The following is a 25,506-nucleotide window of genomic DNA, read 5'->3' as shown; positions in this document are numbered from 1 at the left end:
AGCGTTTTCATGGCAGACTCAATACGGGGTGGTTTGCCAGTGCCTTCCCCAGTCATGACCGTTTACCCCCCAGCAAGCTGGGTACTCATTTTACCGACCTCGGAAGGATGGAAGGCTGAGTCAACCTTGAGCCGGCTGCTGGGATTGAACTCCCAACCTCATGGGCAAAGCTTTCAGGCGGCTGCCTTACCACTCTGCGCCACAAGAGGCTCTCAAGAGGCGCTTTGTTCAGGACTGTACTATAAAACTCCCAAAATTATTTTTGTTTTTGAGGTAAAATATTTTATTCTGCCTTTCCCAAAGTTCTAAGAAATATCTGCCCCCCCCCTCCAAAAAAGGGCAAAATATATTTCAGTCTCTGATTGTTGACACAGTTGTTCAGTGGTGGGTGGAAGAGAGAAAGAATAATCCATTACAAGAGTTCTTAAGCTGGCTCTCCATCACTTGCAGAAAAGCAATCAGGTAAACAACTGCGAGTTCTAATGAAGCAAGTACATAGAGTCCCAGGCCTAAGCAAAGATTACCCACATGAGGCTGTGGCAGCCTTCAATGCCTTGCTATTTTGAAAGAAAGAGAACTGTTTATTTCCAAAGAAATATTGTTTCAGAAAGTCCAATTTAATAGTCTTAAAAAAACGAATACACAATTGAAAAAGTTAGTGTCTATAAGTGTGATTACATTTCCCAAAATCCATTTAGGACGTCTGAATGATTTAGACGTGTTTTATCATGATCGTCACACTTCTACATGTTTCTGTCTTTTTATTCCTACCTGTAATTCTCAATACAGTAAATTTTGATATATGTTTAACTGAGCACATTTGGCCAGTCCATTCTTCTAGAGAAAGTACTATACAAACTATTAATAATGATACCTATGTTAGGAGATAGATTCAGGTGGGCAGCCATATTAGTCTGAAGCAGCACGATAACGTTTGAGTCCAGGGGAATCTTTAGGGCCAAACTTTAATTCTGAGTATAAGTACACATTTCACCAGATGCCAGAAATCAGAGAACAATGTTCATTTCTCAGTGCTATTTCATAATCCCCACAAAAAATCAAAGAATCTCATAGAACACTGAATATTATAATATATTAATCTCAATTAGTACTATGCCTCTATGATGGGACAGTTTATAAAATCCAAGTCACCATTTGTCTTTCACATTTTATAGGAAAGTTTTTTTAATAGGAGTGTGTATGTGTGTGTGAATAAATCAAACTGGACTAAAAATATTTATAGCTGTTGTTAGAAATCATCCATATAGTATATTAACAACATTTTCTTTCATATTGACTCAAATGGCATTGCTATTCCTTTAATGCCAAATGGAATTCTGCTATAGAAGTCCCAAGCACTTTTTCCCAGCTCTGTGTCTTGTCTCCAGCAGCAAGAGCAATGGAAATAATGAGTAACATATTCTCTGTCTTCCAATTATATTATTCAATGTGTGATTTTGTCATGATTACTTATGGAGCCCTCTACTATACCAGTCCAACTATCAGGGCAATTCCGCACAAAGGGCAATGTCGCTAAGTCTGAGCGCTATCGAAAAGCGCTGCAGGAAAAAGCGGCAGGTTGCGGTAACGCACACAGCCGTTTCTATTGAAAAAAAGGCTCTCCCGCTCGCGCTGTTCTCCTAACGCACAAGTTTCCGGTCTCGTCTAAATCGAAACAGAAGAGGCAATATTTTTCCGCGCTTCCTCCCGTCCCTGGCCGTCAATCAACCAGAACAGCCAATTAACTGTTGTGTTCATGTTTACCTTTAAGAAATCTTTTTTAAAAACTCGAAAACACTGGTTTACTTCCTGTATCAGAGAGACTTTTTCCACTGGCATAGGAGCTGGCGCTTAATCGTTTGCATGCTCTTAAAGAAAAAAAAATCCACCTCCCCCTGCTATTCCTGACTAAAATTATGGACAATGTCAAAGGGGGGTGGGGAGGTGGGCTGTATTGCGCTTGGAAACTTTACAGACACTTGCTTGTGGAGTGATTTCAGCCAAAGAAGTAACGCTTTTTCGTTGCTTTTTCTGGTTTAAGGGGGGGGGGGGGGAATGGCGATTGTGACACCGGAGGGCGGGTACGAGAGATTAGGGAGGGACATTCTTTCTATCGCTACATTGTGAACACGCATGTCTTTTCCGGATGTGTTGCAGGTTGTTCTCAAGAGTCTAGCGGTTTTTTTAGGGGGAATCCACTTTTGTGGATTCCAATTATACTTTTGTGGATTCCCCGAAAAGCGCTACAACAAAACGATTTTTGCAGGAGTGTTGCTGATTGGGTACGACGTCGTGAATAATGAGAAATATATAGCATTACACAATGGCAACACTTTGGCTACATTAACGCTGTGTGGAATGGACCTCAGTATTTGCATCATCAGTGATGGCTCTCCAGAACGCAAATTCTACATTTTCCAGCATCCAAATTTTAGATTTTTGCTCCTCTAGATCAAATATACCAAATACTGAATTTTGAATTTTAACTGTGCTGTATACAAGATTATGTGTTAATTTCCAGTAAGCATACCCTATTCCATCATATATCCATTAACCAAGCAAGTTTCTTTGTAAAGTTGATGGGGTTCCATTCCATGCAGCTCAACGGTGGTGCCTTCCATAAAGCGGATAGCCATGCTGGTCTGAAGTAGCACTACAAAATTCGAGTCCAATGGGACCCTTAAGTCCAACAAAGTTTAACTCAAGGTGTGAACTTTGTTCACTGACACAGCTATCCATTTGACTACATCCATTAGCCTTCGCTATTAACAGCAAAAGTCAATTAAGCCATCATGATGCCTATTTGTTCATTTCTCAGTTTCGATATCACCCTCCCCCCCCCCCTTGTATCTTAAAGCCTTCTTAAGGTTGTGCATGTATGTAAAGTGCTGTCAACTGGAGGGGAGCCGTGAGAGCCTGGCTCTGCATGGCAGGTTAAGGTTAGGAGGACTGGGAAAGCTTTCTAAAAGGCTTCAGGTGGGCACCTTCCTATGGTGTGGTCAAATTCTGCTCAAGCCAGAGAAGTGACTCTCAGGTGGGACCCACAAACGTGACACGCAGGGTCCCTGAACAATTCCTGGAGTTCATCCTCGACCAACCATCCATTCCGTGGTGGGCAAGAAGTGGCTGGCTGGCACGTCTGCTTTCTTTGTTTCGCGGCTGAGTTCCTGACCCGGTCCCGGTCCAGGCAAGTTTGAAGTTGGGCTCCTCTGCCGTTTCCTATTAAGGCAGGACAACCGTAGGGGGAAGTCAGGTCTGAAACACGCCTCCCCCCGCCCGGGTGCTGGTGGGGAGGGGGGGGGGATGTTGAGGACTTTGGAGCAACTCTCAGGCTGGACAGTGAGCAGCCCTCGGTTTGACAGGGGACCCGGCGCTGAACTGCCGCCCCACCGCTGCCTCTGAGCGCGGCTCCTTCTCCAGTGCGCCCCCCCCTCCTCCTCCCGCCTCCCGCCTCCCGCCTCCCGCTCCTTCTTCCTCCGCCGATCCCGCTGCCCAGGCTGACGCCCCCGGAGAAGAAGGGGCTGAGAGGCAGCGGCGGTCCCCGTCTGGTCACACCACCCCGACTCTGCTCCGCGGCGGCGGCTCCCACCAGGGACCCCGGGCGAGGGGGACGGCGATGCCGCGGATCCCCTCCCGGAGCCCGCAGGAGGCTTGGCGCCGCGCCAGGGTCCTCTCCCGGCCTCCATCGCCTTTTTAAGGCCCGGCAGCGCCTCCCCGCCCGCCCGCCTCCGGCGCCGTCAGAGCGCTCTGCGTTGCCCCTTTAATACCGCCCGCCCGCCTGGCCGCCTGTGCCCGGCTCTGCTGCCCTCCCTGCCGGCCGTTTCGCGTCCCGGAGCCGCCGCTGGTGCGCGCGAGATCCGCGGCCGAGGAGGAGGAGGAGGAGGAGAGGAGCAGGCACGCCGCCGGCCGAGCTCCGGCCGCCCCTCGGCTTCCCCCGCCGCCGCTGCTGTTGCTGCTGCCGCTGCTGCTGGTGCTCCTCCTGCGGCGCCTGGGCGGCCGCCGCGGGGCATGCCGTGATGTGAGCGGCGGCGGCGGCGCGTCCCTGGGGGCCCCCCGTCGCCCTCGGGAGCCGGAGCAAGACGGAGAGGGCGGTGGAGCATCGGGCCCAAGGCCGCGCCCCCATGAAGGAGAAGGAGGCGGGGGCGGGCGGGGAGCGGGGCAAGCCGGCCACCTACACCGGGGACAAGAAGGCGCGCATGGCGGCCAAGACCAACAAGAAGTGGGTGCGCCTGGCCACCGTGCTGGCCTACGTGCTCTCCGTCTCGCTGGCCGCCATCGTGCTGGCCGTCTACTACAGCCTCATCTGGCAGCCCGTGCGCGGCGGCGGCCAGCAGCACGCGCAGCCCCAGCCCCCCGGATCGGCCAACCCGCCGCCCGGCCCCACGCCGCCCGACCCCGACGCCGGGAGGACGACGGCGCCCCAAGAAGGAGCCAGCCCCGCCGCCTCGGCCAAGCCCCGCGCCGCCGCCGCCGCCGCGCAGTAGCCCGTCCACCGGCCCGGGAGGCCGCAGCCGCAGCTCAGCCCAGCCCAGCCGGAGGGCGCCGGAGACGCGGGACGCGGACACCCGAGCCGGAGCGCCATGGCCCGTGGGGCGGGCAAGGAGCCCTCGGACGCAGAGGCCCGGCTCCGGACTGCCGGACGCCTGGAGACTGGACGCGCTCTTCCCCCGGGCCTCTCCCTTGGCTCCCCCGGCGCTGGGACTCGAGCAGGGCGCGGGGAACCTGTGCAGATTTTAGTTTCTACAAATGCGCTTTATTAATCAGTGAATAAATTATTATTATTATTATTATGGGGAGGGGGCAGCCACGTGGAATGGAGCTCAGGTATGTCAGCCCAGCTGAAATGTACCCAGATGCATTTTCTTTGTATTCTGACTTGTGTATAGATTCTTTGTATACAGAGACACTTCGCTTATGCTTAGAGAGAAGCTATATAATCTATATTCTGTATATACACACACAGAGATTGCTGAATGATGTTTAAAGGGCTATTGGGAAAACCTTGCTTTGAGAGCCACAGCTCACCTGGGGCAGAAAGCGATGCTGCTTGCAGAGGTTGCAGGTGGTACGGCTGGTTTGCCCCTCAGCTTTATTATTCCTTGCTTAGTTTCTCTATTTGAAGCAGAAATGTTAGGTTTCATTTTCTGCCGAGAACAGACATGTATTCTTGAGGTTTTACTGGCCTCCTGTACCCTCGGGCTTTCTGGCTGTGCTTCATTAGAGGATTAACCTTCGGAGAATTCATGCCTAGGTAAAAGACGGCTGGTCTGGGCTCATTAAATCACTTCCCTTCTGTTCCTCCTGCATGTTGTCATTACTCACACAGGCCAATCCTAAATCTGTTGATTTGGTATGCCCTCCATAATGCTGCCGCCCCTGGTCTGTATTGATTTCATCCTTCCCTGTGCAAATGGTGTTCCCAGAAGACATTAGGGAAGCAGCAAGCCCTTGATCAGTGCCTGCGAAGCCCAGAACTATCCTGCTGCTGCTGCTTTCATGCTTATTCCTGATGCATTCTTGGAACTACTGCTAGAGCATCAGAAGTACAGGAACTGAAGAACAACCTGCCATTATTCCTCTGGTACTTCTAGAAGTAGTTCCAGCTTTAGACCAGTGCTCAGGCAGCTGGAACAATGACCCTGTGACACATTTGCCTTCAGATGTATAGTTTATCAAGGGAGCCTGTGGTTTCCGTAGAGTTTTTGCTTATCTTCTCTTAAATTTCCATCAGAAGCCTAACCTTTTCCTTTTAGCTCCTATTTTTCTAACTAGAATATGCTGATGTACACATTGCCATTTGCCACCATTCATGATTTTGTTGACAAGGAGAACATGACTAGAAAGACAAGCTATATCCAAGGCATGGGTGATAGTCAGGCTTGCTTTAACTACCCCACCTTTCCTCCCCTCCCCCCCCCCCCCCCCCGCCACATAGAGGTCATGATGTTTACTTGTCTGGATCAATTTTAGGGATGTCTTTGATAACAGTAAAGCCTTGGATCTTTGCAAAGGTTTGGTTCATACAGTATAATTTTGTTTCCCCCCCCCCCAGGGATACCATTATTCATGTAGGAAAAACGCTCTATGAATCTTGGGGCACACTGACAAATATATCACAGGATATGTTTTTGTGAGCCAGAGTTGTCAGACGTATGAGGGAAAGATTATGCTACAACATGTTTGTTAGTTTTTAAGGTGCTACCAAATTCTCTGTTGTTTTTTGCTGCCACCAACTAATAAGGCTGGAGCACATGCCCAGGACTGTTGAAGATCGGACAGGAAGGAGTATATAGCAGTATATAGCAGGATCTATGAACCTGCAGCAGAAAAAAAACCCTCTTCTCATTGTGAGTCTGCACTACAGGGTGGCTTAAATAGCCCAATATCCACTGGGCAGCAGTACATGGGAATTTGGGATCAGATTCCTTGTGAGCAACAACAGCAATTTGTCACCCTGCTAAACCTCAGAAATAATCTGGTATGTCTGAATAGATGCTCTGTGGCCCCTTCCCCCACCTCTTGCCTTTTTTTTTCTTTTAAGGAAGTGGGCTTTCCACTGCTAATGTCTGACAGAATCCAAGGACTGAAGTGAAAAACTAAAACAAAATCCAGATATGTTACAATTGAAAGCTCTGATGGACAGGATTGGTGGTGGTGGGCAGTCCAGAGGCTTTTGAGGAGAAAATGTGGACCAGCAACAAGGGGAGAAACAACCCTGATACGTTTTAAACAAATACATTTTTAAAACTCACGTGCCCTCTGTTTTATGAATTCAGCTACATAGCAAATATATGCCTTTAGAGGGATTCCAGTAATTAAAACAAAATATGTTGTATTTTCTAGTCAGACATTATATTCTGAATGTTCAAATGCTCAGAAACAAAATTAAAATGTTGGCAGCATTGTTTCCACGTCAGGCTGAGAAGACGCTAGCCCACTGTTAGAGGGTCACGGAATGTCAGACTTTAATAGTTTTAAATTTAAAGTTGTAAACATGCTCTAATGTTGTCTATATCTAATTCAGCCATGTAAGCTATGTCTGTATTCAGAAGTTCTGTATATTTTTAAAAAAAATATTTTTAAGGTTAAAAAATACATCAAGAGATTTCTGCTTAAAACTCATGCGCCCTAAGACTGTCATTCTTTCTTCTGTGTCTGTTTGCACATGTGGGTAATGGGGATGTAATTTGTGAACTTGATCTATGGTGAGCAAATTGCGGTGGATATTCTGATAATTTAGCCAGCAATTGGATATATCACTTAGACCATAATAACTGACATATTTGGTTACTTCTGTTGCTGTGGAGAAGGTCACACGAGGCTAGGTGCTGGGAGGTAACACTTTGTCCACAGGGCAAGAAATAAGAGCTTCTTTGGGCCAGGAGCACCAGTGCAACAAAAAGTGAATTGTGATGAGGTCCCACTGAAATCAGTGGGTCAAATTATTTGTGGCTGAGGCTTAAGCATGGTGGACTTTCTGTGGCCGGGGACCAAAATGTTGCTTTTCAACTTGTATTGCATGATTTTGACCTTTGGGGGCATCATTTAGAAAATGCTGAAGATGTAATTATTTTTATACTTGTCTACAAGGAAGATAGTTGTGTTTAAGACTCATATCTTCCTGAAAGTCCCTGCGATCCCTGTTTGAGTCATGGGCAAACGCTTCTCCCCCGTGGGTGTGCTCAGAGGAAGAAATTCACATCTGCTGTGTCCTGTTTTGTGCACGGAAGGTGATGTTTGTGTCATAGGAGGGACCTCTTGCAGTTTGTTGCTCTGAGATGTCAGAAGCAGGCTTAGGATGGCTGGATCTGGGATTCATCTATCTCAGAAGGGCATGAGTGGGAGTGAAAGAAAGCAGATTTCTACTCTGCAGCCTGAGCAATTCCTTAGAATTTATATTGGAAGCCAGACTGTTATGAGGAATGCTGAATTCTCAAGTTCCTGTGTTGCTTTGGAAGGCATTCCACTGATTTACTGGTGGCTTTTATGCTCTTAAAACTCAAAAAGAGAATTTGCTACAGCAGGGACAGCACTTTGATTGAGGACTTCATACAGGCAGCGGGTATTGCATAGACTTATAAACATTTTTATTTCATAAACAGCCAGCAGTTTTTTCAAGATTACTGGGTAAAGCCGGAGGAAGAGAAAGTGAATTGAATTTAAAGACCAACATCTAATGGGTGCTTTTCATTTTATCATGACTGTAGGCCTTTCTGGGATTTCTATATTTGGCACTTTTCACATGCATTCACAGCACTTCCTCTAGAAAGTCTGCTTGCTGTGCAAGACGGTTTGACCGTCTTATCGGCTCATTGATCAGAGGTCAGCAATTAAACTTTTCATACTGAAGTTGAAAACTCTTTTCTGATATTAAAGAGGGCAGTAAATGCCACATATGTGACAGTGGTTTCATTTTTTAAAATGTGTGTGTTTCCATAATTCAATGTTGCTTGATAGAGGAAGTATGACCAATGTAATATTGATAAATATTTATCTATCAGAACCGTGTGGGTCTTTCTGTTGACAATGAATGTCTGAGAAAGACCAGGGAAGGGAGATGTTGATGAGGGCTTGTGGAGCTGGAGATCTATGTGGCAACCACCCTTTCATGGGAACTTTTTCCCAGACAGTAATGCCAGTGTACCAAATTTTCCTGCATTGCTTTCGCTTCCATTTATCTGAGCTGCCGATACAGGCAGTTGTGAAGGCTCTTGTTCCATCTTTGTTACCATTCTAAGCATATGTGATTATATTCCAAATCAGCTTGATGAATTCACTAATAAGGTAAATGGATCAAAATCAGGAGTGCTGAAATTGTATTATGGGAAAAGTAGATAAAATTTTGGAATACCTGGAGTCAAGATGCACTGTCTGTGATGGTCCCCCAATCAATGTAAATGAATAGTTACTAAGAGAATGTGTCCCATGAATTTGATGTCTTATCCGTAAAGGAAGTAGAGTTCCAGAGTATTTTTCTGGGAGATCTCTAAGATTTGGAATGTATTTTATAGCTGTTTTAGAGCAATGAAATTGATTACAATTATGGACTCCATTAAATACTGCTTTCTGGATCTCGTGAAGAAATGCTGGGTAGAACTGGTTCCTCCCCAAGAGGTCTAATCATGCTGAAATTAGGACTGGTACATTTAAAAAAAAAAACTTGTGGTGTTATTCTGAACCAAGCTATTTTAATGAGCCCAGGGCATGTGAAAACAATGTAACCAAAATAGCCTGTCTGCTTATTAATTTGTTTAACACGTCCAGGGTTTTGTAATTCTTAGGAGATGAGCTGAATGTATAAGGTATGACAGTTGAAGGGGCAGTTTATTGGCTCATGAGTAACTGAGGGGGGAGGATGGGTGGCATCTGTCACTCACTGCTTGCCAGCTTTGCCACATGACCCACACAGGCCCCATTCTGCTGACAGTTAAGCCAAATCCAAACGATACCTAAAAGCTGGGGGCAGTACCATTTTCAATATATATATTTTAAAATTAATTTGATAAATAGATTTAAACCATCTGTGTTTACAAATATTCTGAAGTACTGCTACATTCCATCTTGAGCAGTATCCAGAGAATATTTAAAAATTAATCTTAAGTTTGTACAATGGCAGGGCATTGTTGAGCATTTGTGTTTGTCTCATTTTTTAGGAAAGTGCTGAATGGTCAATTCTGCTCTGGCATGGCAGGGAGGGAGTCCATATTTTTTTAATTAAAACATCCAACCCTTCTAAAATATCAAAAGTTTTCATAGAATGGCACAGGCATGCAGGTAAGAGAGTAGGAGACTAATTAGTCAGCCTCCAGTAAATGCCTGTGACATTTGCAGCCCAAGTGGAAAAGTGGCCAAGATTATGGGACGAGTATCTGAGAGACCTGGGTTGGAAGCCTCACTTGTGCCATGGGCGCTCACTGGGTAACCTTGGGCTAGTTATACCCTCTCAGCCTAAAGTATCTCACAGGGCGGTGTGAGAATAAAATGAAGGCAAAGAATTTCCTTAGGTCCGCATTGGGGAGAAAGGCAGAATACAAATGTAGGAAATAAATAAAAATAACTGAAGTCCAAGGAAAGGATTGCACTTTCTTGGACATCAAACGTGGACTTTTGGGGTACAGATGAAATGCAGGATTTTCACAACAGGTATGCAGTCTTGAAGGAAAATGTGCAGACTGTGTACAAAAGTACATTTATAGTGTAACAACTGTGATCATATAGATAGAGCTCCCATAATTTTTAAATCTTCTCTTGGGACTCCTTTAAATTTGATGCCTTCTGTGGGTGTGAGGAAAGTCTCAGGACCCATAGTTGTCGATTACATGCGCAGCCATAAACAGCTGGGCTAATTCAGGTAGGAGGCAGCATGCAAACAAGATCAGCTCCTGTGATGCAACCCACAATATTTGTTATTGGACTTGCATAGGGAATATAACATTAAAATTGGCCCTTGATGAAACCCTAATTAAAAAAAAAAACCTAGAGCTCCAAGCATGAATTCTAAGGCCGAAATTATAGCAGAAAGCTTTTTTGCCTGCTGAGGCAGAGAGCTTAGAGAGGAAATAGTCATGTAGGCCATGCAGTGTTTGAACACTGTCCTGCTTCTCCCTGCTATAAGGAGATGGTCACCTACCTCTTAATTTAGACCAGGGGTCCCATTGGGGTACCTATGGACACCATGGCATCCACCAACACCTTTCCTGGCACCTGCTAGGTGTTTTTATGCAATGGGGCAAGCCAGGTAGGGCCAGCTTGGTATAGTGGTTAAGAGTGGTGGCTTCTAATCTGGTGAGCCAGGTTTGATTCCTTGCTCCTCCACATGCAGCCACCTGGGTGACCTTGGGCTCATCACAGTCCTGATAGTGCTGTTCTCATAAAGCAATAACATCAGTCCCACCTATCTCACAGGGTGCGTGTTGTGGGGAGAGGAAGGGAAGGTGATTATAAGACCCATTTAGGCAGTGAATAGCAGGGGATAGAAACCAGCTCTTCTTTTGCCCAGCAAGGTTTCTGATTGAGTACTGAAGAATTGATTGGTTGTGCAGGTATTTTTAAATGTTTTTTTTTTGTAGCATCTGCTACCACCACAGCACAAGGATCAGCTTTGTCCTAGTGAAGTTAAGCAGAGGTGATTGCTTTGTGGCTGGCTCTGCCTCCTGCAGCAGCCATTTTTTGCAGCGCCCAGCATGCCATGTCCAAATGTGCCCACAGACTAAAAAAGGTTGTAGACCCTTGGTTTAGATGCGAGGACAGGATATGCTGTTTCTGGTGTTTCTGTTCATCACTGTGTGTGTGTGTGTTCAAAATATGTTTGGCCTTCACATTGTCAACAGAAACCCTGCAGAATCAGCATGGCCCAAGAGTTGATTTGTTTGCTCTTGCCCAGTGTTTGATTACAAAACTCTCTTTGTTTGCTCACCAAAGTTAAAAAAAACAAAACCCTCTGACTGGGTTTAGGCCTGTGTGCCCGTCTCTTGTGAAAGGGCTACCCTGGCTCATTATCTGAAAGCCTCCTTAGAACTTAAGGGTTCACTTCCATTTATCTGTAGTAGACAGCAGGAACTCAGTGGTTCAAAAAGTGGTGCATCTTTTTTCAAAACTCATTGAAGTATGCAGCTGCTCAGCATCTCCGGAAACCAGCCCTAGACTGATGTGTCAGGAAATATCACGTGGCAACTTCCTTATGCTTGATTTGATGCTGCAGTGCTATAATGGATCATTTTATAATGCAGGTGCCTTTATTCACTGGAGTGTGTGGATACTGCAATGGTATCACTGCAATATGTGAGCCCTATGAAAGCTAGCAGAATATAAACAACTCTGTACAGCCTTAAAGGTTTGTCTTTTTAGATGCTCTTTGGGAAAGTATTCTTTCCATGTGAAAACTGGTTGTTCACCAAGAAGATCTTGTGCTCATTCCCCTCCACACAGACACGCCATTATCACCACAGCCCTAAACAGGGATGCCAGTCCCCAGGTGGGACCTGGAGATCCCTTGGAATTATAGAATCATAGAGTTGGAAGGGGCCATACAGGCCATCTAGTCCAACCCCCTGCTCAACGCAGGATCAGCCCTAAGCAACCTAAAGCATCCAAGAAAAGTGTGTATCCAATCTTTGCTTGAAGACTGCCAGTGAGGGGGAGTTCACCACCTCCTTAGGCAGCCTATTCCACTGCTGAACTACTCTGACTGTGAAAAATGTTTTCCTGATATCTAGCCTATATCGTTGTACTTGTAGTTTAAACCCATTACTGCATGTCCTTTCCTCTGCAGCCAACAGAAACAGCCCTCCTCCAAGTGACAACCTTTCAAATACTTAGAGGGCTATCATGTTCCCTCTCAACCTCCTTTTCTCCAGGCTGAACATTCCCAAGTCCCTCAACCTATCTTCATAGGGCTTGGTCCCTCATCTCCAGTTCCTCTGGAGAAAATGGCTGCTTTCGGAGGTCCCCCTCTCCCCAAATCCCACCCGATACCAGCTCCACCCTCAAAGTCTCCAGGTATTTTCCAACCCAGAGCTGACACCCCTATCCCTGAAGTTCTTGGTCTCTGCACCTCGTGTGATGGAAAGCATCCATGTACAGTGGTGACCATAGGGAGCAACCCTGAACAAGTCTGCTTGGAAGGAAGTCCCGTTTTTTTCCATAGGGTTTTCTTTTGGAAGAGCCAGTCAGGTGGCAGCAATAGTAATATATAAACTGACCTGCAGGCATACTTAGGCTGCTTCTTATCAAATTGAGAAAGTAAATTTAGCTCCCGGAAGCAGTTAGAGAGGTTAGAGTTAGGGGTGGACATCATGCCCATTAGAATAACATGAGCCCAAATAAGTTGTATTTTCTTTGAATATTTTGGTTTTTAAAATCAACAACTGTAATAGTAGAAGACATATATATTGTAAAGCAGAAGATATGAGCAGACATCTTGAGTGGACAATTCTCTGCAATAATACTTTTGTGATATCTATTAATATTTTGACTAGATCTGCATACTGTTTGCTCTCCTGCCTAGATATGGACATTTTGGTACACTAGGTAAAAACATGTAAGTGGCTGTGTTCCTGTGCTCCAAGTGCCCTAGGATATATTTCTGTTCCAATGTGCACTGTGACTCTGCCCAAGCATTTAGGGGTATCTTTCACTGTAATTATTCTGTCAGAAATTCTATTCAGCACCTGACAATGTACCCATAGTTATGGCTTATTACAGGAATAGAATAGTTGTATTAATATTCCTATAGGAAGAGTGCTAAGCAGGGGAGGTCAGTTTTCACCTTTTACACATAGCCAATGTGCCAGGTTAATTAGGAAGGGTGAGGAACTCAAAAGTTGAGCTGCAAAACAATGTTTAAAAATATTAAAAATATTTATTAAAGTGCACCAATAATATATTTAAAACAAAGTAAAAACAATACATATCTAACTGCACATGAAGAACAGACCAAACACATTTTGACCCACAGGGGTCTTTCTCAGTGGTCAATGTACTGTACAAGGCTCTCTTGTCTAAAAACAAATTCTACAGTTTTCCTGGGTGGTCAAGAGAAATCTGTTTGGTGCAGCCCCAACCAATATTTCTAAAGTGTTTCTTTTTTGCAGCCCACCTTCTGAGATATATATTGTCTAGCTATAACCTTATTCTTTCAGCTATAATCTTATTCTGCATCAAGAGTGCATTTCATGTGTGTCAGAAAAAAGCTTTGTCCAGGTTGGATTTCTGTTCCCTTTTTGGCTTTGCATAGTTATGAAGGGTGACCAAAACTCACAAGCAGTGGCATGAAATGCTGCAATTGAGAGAGAGAGAGAGAGAGAGAGAGAGAGAGAGAGAGAGAGAGAGCTAATTCTACATGGACTTCCCATTTTTCATATTTGGCAGTACTTGTGTGCATAAGGAGTAAAAAAAGGAAAGGGAGGAGTGTTTTTAGGACCCTGGATGACAAAGTACCTGTCTATGGGAATTGCTGCCAATTTCTGTGATTGCTGCATTTCAAATGGGGCACAGCAATGCCTTACGCAAGCATTGTGCTGGGTGGGAGGCTTTAAATAGCATCCCAATGTTTTATTTAAGCCTTATATTACACCATTTAAATATGGAAGTGTGCCTTTAATTAAAGGACAATATAGCTCCTTCAGGCTTGCAAACCAATTATGCTCTGTTTGTCTGGGGAGGAGTTGGTGGGAAGAATAATTTAGTATCTGGAGTTACAATGAAATATTGCACTGATATGCCAATTATAAAATGTAGCAATCCTTAGCAGTGTGACATTGTAGTTTATGCTGGTGCTGTAACAGCAGGAAAGTTCGCAATGAGCCTAGCTGCGGGGGGGGGGGGGGTAGGCTTTTTCCACACACACACACACACACACACGCACCGGTTGTGCTTGTCGAAATAATGCAATATTGATGCCCTTGCTGCCCATAGGGGTTCCTAGTGTGGGGGGTTCCTAGCTTAAAAGAATTAAGAAGAGGAGCCATTGGGCTGCCGGCCAACTTTGGGAGAGAAAACAAGTACCCCTATAAGAGAACGACTGTGACTGGGTGTCTCAGCTCCATGATTATCTGTTATTATCTGTCATTATCTGTTTACACACCTGGAGTACTGTGTGCAGTTCTGGAGGCCTCACTTCAAGAAGGACGTAGATAAAATTGAAAGGGTACAGAGGAGAGCAACGAAGATGATCTGGGGCCAAGGGACCAAGCCCTATGAAGATAGGTTGAGGGACTTGGGAATGTTCAGCCTGGAGAAAAGGAGGTGGAGAGGGGACATGATAGCCCTCTTTAAGTATTTGAAAGGTTGTCACTTGGAGGAGGGCAGGATGCTGTTCCCGTTGGCTGCAGAGGAAAAGACACGCAGTAATGGGTTTAAACTTCAAGTACAACGATATAGGCTAGATATCAGGAAAAAAATTTTCACAGATTAGTTCAGCAGTGGAATAGGCTGCCTAAGGACGTGATGAGCTCCCCCTCACTGGCAGTCTTCAAGCAAAGGTTGGATACACACTTTTCTTGGATGCTTTAGGATGCTTTGGGCTGATCCCGTATTGAACTTTTGTGTGCACGCAAAATCTGATAAAGTATGCAGTATCTGATGAAGTGTGCATGCACATGGAAGATTATACCTTAAATTAAACTTTGTTGTTCTTAAAGGTGCAACTGGACTCAAACCCCCTCCCCCCGCCCTTTTTACTGTTTCACCAGTTGTTTTGTATTCACATTTGCATGGATAGTTTAGATGCACATTTAGGTTGCAATCCTGTACATACTTGCTTAGGCATAGTCCCCACTGGCCACAGTATTTTTTCTGGGTAAATGTGTAAAGTATCCTGTTGAGAGTTTCCATTTTATATCAGATGCAGACTTTATTTATCCACTGTTTTTATGCCGGTCTCATGATTTTATGCCAGCCTTTCCCAACCTTTTTACCATTGATAAACCCCTGAAACATTCTTCAGGCTTTAAGAAACCCCAGAAGTGGCTTCATGCTGAAGAATATGGTTGGAGGGCATATTGTGTACATGCACCCCCCCAGGTCCCCCCTTCCCATTCCCTCCAGATCCATCATTGGCCATGGGGGGGGCAGATTGACATGACCATATAAAGTTATATCACCCAATAAATGTTAAACAAATTTTCAAAGTACATTAGAAAACATTAACTCCCACCCATGCAGGAAACTCCTCCAGGGCTGTCAAGAAACCCCAGGGTTTCACGAAGCCGTGTTTGGACAGCCTGTTCAATGCCTACCTCTAAAAAGATGTTTTGGTGCCTGCATGGTGCTGTTCAAAAGTGGTGCTATTCACAATGCTATGCTTTAAAACCCTTTTTGATCCTTTAGTGATGCTAATCCAGGAACTTACTGGGTGTTCCATTGTAGTTAACAGTAGTTATCTACATTTTAAAAGATTAATTAATGTCCTACTGCTTGGGGAAAGGGGTGAGAGACAATTTCTGGAATTTTTCAGTTGAAGAGCAGAGAAAAGCCCTTACCCACTTGTGCTGTCACCACTCTATGGTGGTGCCCCGGCTGAAATTGCAGAGAAGGGGGGCAAACGGCCTGTGTGTTTGCTTTTATTCATACACAAGGTATGTACCTTCACTTTTGGACATGGGGAAAAAGGTACTTCTGACAACACCATTCCAGGAATGTTGTTCTTTTCAGGTTTAAAAGGGCTGGGTTTTTAAAAACAAAAGCCAGCTGTTCCCAATGTATGCAGGAATGGAAGACAATATCATCTGGAAACAGCAGCAGCAACCCCAAAATGGCCCTCAGTTGAAGTTGCTGGAATAAAGAACAGGCTCAGTGTGGAATCAGCCTCCTCCTGTAAGTGAGGAAATGTGTTTTGTGGCCAGGGCTGCCAAATGTTGTATATTTTCTAGCATTAGTCTTACCAGTGTGGGGTTGTCAGTTTGAATTACAGTTCCAAATACAGGCTCTTCACATGATCCCTGGGAGACACTTATCTCAATAGCTTTTTCTGTTTTTTGGAGGATATATCATCTGAAGGAGAGATTTCTTTTTGCTACTGTTTATTGCCTCAGCAGTAGAATGATGTGATCTTGCTTCTCACCTGGGTTAGCATCCATAATGGTTTCAGCAGGATCTGATTCCATTTCTAATGTGTGCACATTGACCCTCTCCCCCATTTTTAGAAACTTCTTCAGGATGTTATTATGAGCACTGATCATTCAAAGAGTCTCCCATGGCAATTGGAACAACACAATCAAAATATATGGTAACTACCAAATATGGCAGTTGTGATCATCATTCTCTTTCCTCCTCTGCCTCTTTCCCCTCCCTCTGAGTAACAGTCATAACACGTAAGAAAGGCATAACCCGTTGTGTTTTCCTCAAGCATCATTTATTTAATAAAAATAAGTCCTATATATCTCATCTATTTCAGTAGTCTCTCAACCATATCATGGAAATTTTGGAAAACAAGAAAAGAGGGCGATAAGCCAAGTTAGTTCAGACCTCTCAATATCAATACTACAGATTTCAACAACTCACAATCAATTGCCTCTTCCCAGAGAACTGGGGAGGCAAAGTAAACATGTCTGACAGAGAATTCTCAAGATTCTTTGCGAACTATAATTCCCAGGAGGCATTGGGGAGAAGCCATGGCAATTAAAGTGACATAAAACTGCTAGAAGACTGTAGTGTAAATAAAGGAAGGAGTACATATATAACTAGGCTATTTGATTTAGTTGGTATTGTCTCAGAGCACTGCTTGTTCTTTTCAGTATCACCTCCTGTCCACATAAACTTATTTTTAGATTTCACATTATTTTGGTCTTTTTTGAGGGGGGGGAGGCAGAATAGCAATTGCTCCTCCAAAAGTAAGCTAAAAATATTAAATAGTACTTAACAGAGCAATTATAAAGGAGTATAACTCCATGTTTTGGTAAATGAGACAATAAAGTGGTTCAAGCTTTTTAATGTGGCACAACTATAAAATGATATGATAGAAGAACAGCTGGTGAAAATCCTGCTCAAAACAGTGTTAAGTGATACAAATGATATACAAATAAGCTGTCTATTAAGAATGAACCAAAGTGGAAGAGTGTGTTGGAAATCAACTGAGGGATATAAGTGTGGGCTGGGTTTATTTTTTCTTAATTGTACCATCAAGTTCATGATCTAGCAATAACTAGTTATAATCACTAACTACTGAATGTTCTGTCCTTTAGAAATTGGGCCTTTTCAGGCAAAGAACATCTAAACCTGAAAGCAATTTTTCACCAATGGATGGATCTGTTTCTATCTTTCCAACAGAAGTCAACATTGGCTACCCTGAGTTCAAGTCATTGTTTCCAATAAAGCACATGATAATTGCATAGCAGTTCATACTGTCTTTTAAAAATCAATTTCTGGAGTCCTCTTGAAAAGAGCATGAGACTGAATTCTGTGGAATGGAGAATGACTAAATGTTTCACATTCAAATTAGTGGAAAAACAAAAACAAATTTATTTGCGCTTAAGTGGTTTAATAAAGTCCAGACATGCTATTCTGCTTGACTCTTGCCAACATCTTCAGTAGGCACATTAGCTGTTTTGGAACAGGTTGTCAGGAAGCCAAATAGATCTCTGTGCACACATGAATACATACTCAGCACATATTTTCCCCCTTCAGTGGACAACAGCAGATGCTTTGAGGTCACAGGACAGGTGTCGAAATGTAGACATTCTTTGCAAAAAGATCTTTTTTTTTGCTCATTCTGTGGGGGTGCATAGCTATGTCATACATAAACAGAAGAAGAACTGGAGATAAGGGATATGGAGCTCCCTTGCATTAAAGGCATGTCTTCTCCTAAAACAAGTCATTATGCTGTGATGGATGGTTGGCACTGGTATCTCTTTATCCCAGCAAAAGGCAGCGAAAGATGGGGCTTATAATGTAAAGCCTCTGTTATAAAAAGCAAGGCTTTCAACTATAAGCAGCCTGCTTGGAAGCCTTTGTGTAATTCTTTATGCACAGACACATTAGCTTTGTGATCCATACGGTGAAAGAGATTCACTATTGTGCTTCCATTTTTAATAAACTCAACAGGTGCATACATTTCTATGCTCTAACTAATTGCTTTACCCACCACCTAGTTTTCTCTATGATTCCATCAGAATCAAATATAGCATTTCCCCACAAACAATCAATGTAGCATTCACTCACTGCATCAATTTCCTAAAATGGCAGCCATTTGCTTTAATACTAAATTATCACAATTGAAATTCTGTAGGGGGGAATGCTAATGGAACTACTATAATGGATCAAGAAGCATAGTATGGCTGCACTCACATTAGTTCCTGAGGTGATAAATTCATTACAAGTTCATTTTCCCTCTTCCGTTTTGCAGGAAAGGGACATCTCATATGAGAATGTGTTTCAGAGGTTTGTGGAGGCTGGTAGTACCAAAGCTTCTGGCTGCCTTTAGTTAATCTTCTCTGAGCCTCTAAGGGCCATGGGCAAGCAGGGAAGCCTGGGGAGGTCACAGCAATAGGGAAAGAAGGAGGCCAGGGCCTGAACAGGCCAAGAGAAGGAGGGAGGCCTAGAAAGTAAGAGTGGGGAATCTTGAAGGATGAAGGGATGAGGAGAAGGTTAAGAAGACCAGTTTGATAAGAGAATCACATTAGGAGACAGACTATGAGGCAGAGAACAAAGGGTCTGGGGACTCCTGTTCAGTGGGGAGGAGAGCTAAACTTCTTGTTGTTTTAAAGGGCCAGACAAAGTTTGTGCTACAGGCCTCTAACATTACTTGAACATATCCTCACATGAGTGAGGTCTAACTGATTAGGGAGAACTTTCATTCTTCATTATATGTTATTTTACAGTCTGGACTGTGAAGATATGAGAAAGCATTCAGATGTTCAAGCACAAAATTGAACGGAACCAACTTCAACATGTCAAAATCAATGCAGCACTCAGGCACTTGTAGAAATCTGCCCTCATGGCCCCTTGTTACCTGCACTGAGCAACTTCAGGTCTGGATTTTCTACATACCCAGAACTTGCGACTACCGTCCAATAAGCCAATCAGCACTGTATTCCATACATGGTTTCAGCCAGGAGGTACCTCAAGACAGCACAAATGGTGTCTCCTGCTCCAGAAGAGACCCTGGGCAATGATTGAACTGAATAATTTCATATGTCTATTTTAACATAGCTTAGCACCCATCTCCTTGGTTCTCCATGTGGTAATAAGTCTACTACGGCCTTTTTTTCTGTGTGGGTTCCTCCACTGCTCTAGCAGTGTGAGAAGAAAACAGCCCAAGGAACTGGACAATCTCAAATGTATGTGTTACATAAGTTTCTAGTTATGATTGTGGAGAAAATTGGCCTGTAGTGTATGCTGATGTTCAAATGCTAGAAAGTAATTTACATATGTAAATACTTTCAAGTTGCAACTGTCTTATGAAAGCAGAAAGCAAATTAAAAGGCTCTAATTTCCCCCCCACAAAAACCTACTGGACACAGTTCAACCCACACACTTACAAATCTCACTGTTTTCGATGAGGGTGGTGGTGCTGAATTGGTGCTCAACTTTCCCATTGAAATTAACAAATCTTTCTGCTGTTGGATTGTACTTTTGGAGAGCTAAGGCACAGCACGGGCATTAATGCACATCAGCAAAAATAGTGTCACGCCAGCTGAATGGTATAGTGCGAAATGTTTATTGCACTTCCCAGCCCCTTCTCACCTTTTTGCTGTCTTGCTCTAGTCTGTCGCCTTTTCGCGCTTCTCTCCCTCCGCATCACCTGCGGGAAATGGCAGAAGAGAGCAATGCACTTTACATGCGACTCTCCTCCGCCTGTCAATCAATCAAGCCAGGCAGCCAATTCCCTTTCTCCTTGTTTTAAAGGTCGTGCGATGCCTGCTATTTTTTTGTATTTCATACTTCTTCGTTTAAACACCTATGCATCTAATCACAGATGCATAGTGGTTTTTGAATGCCACCCCTAATGGAATCATGAGTCTTAATACTTTAAAAATGAATCTCATTCCTGATTGGGGGGAACTTTAGAGAGGCATGCTTTGTGTAACAACTTTGGGGAAATTTTTTTATTTCTGGCATCACCTACACACTTGCCCACCTATTCGTTACTCCAGGACGTTAGACCTTTAAAAAAAAGAAATTCCCGTCCCTGGGAACAAGGGAGAGAGAGGTCGGGCGAGGGAGGGATGAGCAGGCGCCTTTAGCGTGTTTGAGCCTCCATACCTTCCCTCTGCTGGTTGCCTGCTGGTTGCTCTCTCTTAGCTAGCGCTAAATAGGTTGGGGAATCCACTTTATGTGATTCCCCAACTAGCGCTTTAAAGTGGAGGGTGTAGCCGTCCATTTACTGCTCAGACACCAGGTGTTGGCGACATCATATGGAGGGGCCAGGATATAACAACTACGTAACCTAAGCATTTCACTACATTTAACGGGTGTGGAAATGCCCTGTGTAACCACTTGGCACTGATACTTGGCTTTTCATGCCAAGTATTATTACCACTGGTTTTTCATGCTCACATCTTTTGCTGCATCTTTGCATCCTTAATTGTTAGTGGCTCTTGAAGTACAGGGCTATCACCTTGCCACAAATCCATTCTAACTTGCAGGGTATGCTGCCCATTTCCAAGACTTGCAGAATAGCTCAGCAGGAGAAATGAGACAAGACCGAAAACATCACATCATTGTGATAAACCTATCTGGTTCATCAAGAATTTCTGGTCTCAAAATCACCCTGCGCATTTTGCACATCCCTGCTCTGACCTGGGTAAATTTGTTCTTCCCCTTGATTTGAGAGAGGCCTTGTATCAAAGATGTTTTGTTCTCAGCAGTGGCTGTTAAATTGCCTATTCACTTCACACATGCAGCCACGACCTGCTCTTAATTCAATGCCTGGGAAGGTAGATATTTTCATTCCTATTTAGAATCATAGAATCATAGAGTTGGAAGGGACCATACAGGCCATCTAGTCCAATCCCCTGCTCAATGCAGGATCAGCCCTAAGGACTGTTCCCTAGATTTGCTTCTAGGATGTTCATGAGAGTCACAATTCCCAAAACTAGGAAGGTTAAAAAGAAAAGCTGTTACCAAATTGCAAACCCCATATTCTACCACTGGTCCCTCCTCATCATTCTGACACCCTCCAACAAAGCAAAACTTCCTGTATTAGACCACTACCTTTTCTGCTACTTTTACCTTTCAGGAGACCATTGTCTCTTCTTCATGGCCTCTGATTGCTCAATCATAGGCTCAAGCATGATGCGACAGTGTAACCCATGTTCTCCTGTTTGAGTAGTGGCAATATAATTCTATAGAAGGGGGTGGGGGAGAGGTAAATATCTACAAGCAAACTCAAATTTCAAATAAAATTAGTTATTAAACAACATAAAGTGCATCATGGCTGGTCACATGCCCACAGTAGATGGGGGGTGGGGAGTCAGGTACAAAAATAAAAGCATTGGTGGTTTGTTTCTGTCACTGCAGCCTGCTTTTTTGCAGGTTTTCCTGTCTTTGGCTTGGAAGCTGTGCTTGAGGGGGACCGCTGCCAAAGCAGGACACTACTGGCTCTCTACGAAGCAAACATCGTCTGCCGTGGGAGGTGTTCGTGAGAACTTAAGAGGGAAGGCTGGGGGAGGAAGGATGGTGTATCCGAAGGAGAGGTTTTGCTCTTCTGTTTTTTTGTAACCAGCTCTGCATTGTACATTGTCCTGGAAAACAAAGAAAAGGCAAATTGAAAGAGCAGCATATCGGGGACCATGGCCACAAACAAAGCCCACTTCTTAACAGTCAGCATATCAGGGACCACTGAGCAATAAGGTTGAAGCGGCCAGGGAATTCTAGCTGCAAGTTGCTGTCCAGCCGGGATTCCGTATGACATAACCGAGTACACTAGAAGTTCCTGAGACTGTGATGAGCACACTGCACATGTTCTATAATAGGAGGAGGCTAAATCCTACCATGCCCCCCCCCCTCTACAGAGACAATTATTTGGCAAATGCTCACTGACAGGAAGAGTGGGTCATGAGAGACTTGTTTTATATGTTTGCTAGCAGGAGCCTGAGATCCTATCTTTAGCACCCAAGGGCCTCTGGGAGCTGTTGTGTCATTGGCCTTGAATCTGAATGTATATCTATCCACTCACGGAGTGACCTTGGGTGCATCACTTTGTCTTGCACGGATTCAACTCCGAGAACATTATAGAGTTCTGGTGCTCCTCTGCAGAGGGGATGTGTGTGACAATGCATGTTGTAAAGGGGTGAGGGGAATCAAGCATCTTCCTGCTGGGCTCTCTCTTGACTATCACAATAGCAGCAGGAACTCTCAGAACTTTTTGCTCATTGAAATCTTTACCAAATATTTCCTTCTTTTTAGACAGGGATCCTTATTTTCTAGTGGTCAGGTGAGTTAGGTATTGCTCTCCTTAGCATTGCTTGTGTGCTTTGCAGTCAATGTTTTCCTGGCTCCCAGAGTGCAGCAAGAATCCTTTTTACACTGCTGTAATGGTCTGGGGAAGTCCGTACCATGGATGGGCATGCTCACTGCATAACCTCTGTGGAGCGGCAGCATGTGTGGAGACTCACATTTGGACTGGCTAAAATTCACCAGACACACTGTGATTGCGCTTAGATGTTTGGACATTTTAAAAAGAAAAAACATTCCTAGTTGAAATGCTGAACTAGCCCAAGCAGTTCTGTACAATGACTATGGAGGAAAATGTTAGAACAGGATTGGTCCTTCCAACTACTTCAGTGGGCACCAACAGAGATTCTGGTGAGCTTTCTCTTGATGTTCTGTACACAGAGAGAGAGAGAGAGAGAGAGAGAGAGAGAGAGAGAGAGAGAGAGAGAGAGAGAGAGACTTCTCATTCCCACATCCATCCCAGATGCCAGCTCGACTTCCAGTGCTCAGTTACTAAGCTCAATTCAAGGCACTGCTACAGTGCAGAATGACTGAGGGCACCTGTCTCTTGGCTTCATCAGCTACTATTGATCCACCCCATGATCTTAATTCCATCCTTGTAGTTACCCCATTATCTAATCCGACTTTCCCAGCTTGGTGTAGTGATTAAAAGTGGTGGCTTCTAATCTGGCGTGCCGGTTTGATTCCCCGCTCCCCCACAAGCAAACAGCTGGGTGACGTTGGGCTCTCACAGCACTGAGAAAGCTGTTCTGACAGAGCAGGAATACCAGGGCTCTCTTAGCCACACCTACCTCACAGGGTGTCTGTTGTGGGGAGAGGAAAGGGAAGGCGAATGTAAGCCGCTTTGAGGCTCTGGGTAGAGAAAAGCGGCATATAAAAACCAACTCCAAGTCATATAGAGATAGTGAAAAAATCTGATCCAGAGTGGAAAGGTCCTACTAAAAGCCAGCTCCTTGGCTATAGATGCCAGCCTCCAGGTAAGACCCGAGGATCCCTTGAAATTACAGCCCATCTTCAGACAGGAATCAGTTCCCCTGAGGAAAATGGATGCTTTCAAGGGTGGGATGTTTGACTTTGTACCCCATTGAGGTTCTTGGCATTCCTAGGCCCCAACCCCAAATCTTTAGGAGTTTCCCTACCTTTGAGATGGCAGCTCTACTCCCCATCCCAACTCAGAGAAGATCAATTCCCGGTTTCCTTCATCTTCATTATTCTGTCTGTGAAATTACGGAATGACTATACAAGCCATTTTACTGGTCAGCAATAAACAATATGTAAATCAAGTGGATAAATACCAAGCAAATGCTAGTTGTCCAAGACTTCTTGGATTGGAATGCAAGCTCTTCTCTCTCTTTTGTGAGGGCTGGGACCTGCAGAAACCTCCTGATTGGATGTCTATTGATCTGAAATTGGAGAGAGATTCCCCTCCCCCCATACAGTGCCTTTTCAGAACTGCTGAATTAGTCTTTTGGGACTTCTATATTTAAATCTATGGCCTTGCATCGTGTTGACAGGTTTTTAATGCTCAGTAAGCACAAAGATAACCTGCAGTGTGGGAAGACCGCAAGACAGCAAAGAAAACCCTCAAGAGTGGAAGGAAAGCGATTTCTCCGAAGGACTAGAAGGGTGCATTTATTAATGTCAAAAACTAAGAAACCTACATGTCCTACAATGTTAATGTAAATGTATTTTATAGACAATTAAGAGGATAGGCTATAAAATGCAATCTTTTAGAGACTGTATCTTTGTTCTTTTCCTCCTCTTAGTCTGCAGCCACAACTGAAATAGTATCTGTGGGCTAATCTAGAGGGCACCAGAGACCTCCCGTAATCTTTAATGACATTCAAAAGCAGCCACAGTGGGGATATTGGAACTGGGGTCAGAAGAGGGGAGAAGGGGGGGGGTTAACCTATTCCATGCTCAGCCCCAGAGTGAAATCCCACCCTGCAATTAGCTGGGGGGGGGGGGGAGAGACAGGCAAGCCATCTTTTTTTCTTTGCCAGAGCTAATAGCTGCTTGATGGAGGGTAACGTCTGAGACATGGTGTAAAAGGAGAGGGGTTGTAGTTCACTTGTGAAGCATCTACTTGGCACGCTGAAGGTCCCAGGTTCAATCCCCAACATCTCCAGTTGAAAGGATCAGATAGGAGGTGATGTTAAAGACCCCAACATGAGAGCCGATGCCTGTCTGAGTAGACAATACTGCCTTTGGTGGACCAAGGATCTGATTCAGTAGAAGGCAGTTTCAGAGTTACTGTCATGAGATGGTAACTCTACTGGTCCTTTATCGGGGAATCATGTTAAGAACCTTAGAATGGATATAGGTGACATGTTGAGCAAGGATTCTCTGTAGTTCTGGCTCAAGAAGCGGGGTAGAGAACATGTCAGTGGAACAGCATCTGCTTGGCATGCAGAAGATCTCATGTTCAGTCCCTGGCATCTCCAGCGCAAAGAGTCAGTAAGTAGGCAATGTGAAATATCTTTGCCTGTGGAGCCTCTGCCAGTCTGAGCAGACGATCCTGACCTTGACGGACCAAAGACATATAAGGCAGTTTCATGTATGGGTTCAAGGGCTTGAGTAGCCACCAGGACAGGCTGCAGGTGGCCAGCTCTC

At 44.5% G+C, this 25,506-nt stretch overlaps 2 protein-coding genes across 5 annotated transcripts in view; one reads left to right on the top strand and one right to left on the bottom strand.

Annotated features, from left to right (window-relative positions):
* Positions 1-3,373: 3,373 nt before the first annotated feature.
* On the top strand, positions 3,374-7,122 carry INAFM2 (InaF motif containing 2). The gene has a single exon (XM_077322903.1). The coding sequence runs from the start codon at positions 4,122-4,124 to the stop codon at positions 4,482-4,484; it is 363 nt and encodes a 120-aa protein (XP_077179018.1). The 5' UTR covers positions 3,374-4,121; the 3' UTR covers positions 4,485-7,122.
* Positions 7,123-16,569: 9,447 nt separating this feature from the next.
* CCDC9B (coiled-coil domain containing 9B) overlaps positions 16,570-25,506 on the bottom strand; it is a 93,129-nt gene continuing 84,192 nt past the window's right edge. Inside the window, exon 12 of one of the 4 annotated variants that reach the window (XM_077322900.1) lies at positions 16,570-22,181. The gene's annotated coding sequence lies outside the window, so the exon portion shown is untranslated. The remainder of the gene's footprint in view (positions 22,182-25,506) is intronic. The other 3 variants (XM_077322902.1, XM_077322898.1, XM_077322899.1) reach the window with 3 other exon arrangements.

This window comes from Paroedura picta, chromosome 2 (assembly GCF_049243985.1).
Source record: "Paroedura picta isolate Pp20150507F chromosome 2, Ppicta_v3.0, whole genome shotgun sequence".
NCBI lineage: Eukaryota > Metazoa > Chordata > Lepidosauria > Squamata > Gekkonidae > Paroedura > Paroedura picta.
The sequence above is the reverse complement of the archived record's forward strand: the minus strand, read 5'-3'. Positions and strand labels throughout refer to the sequence as shown.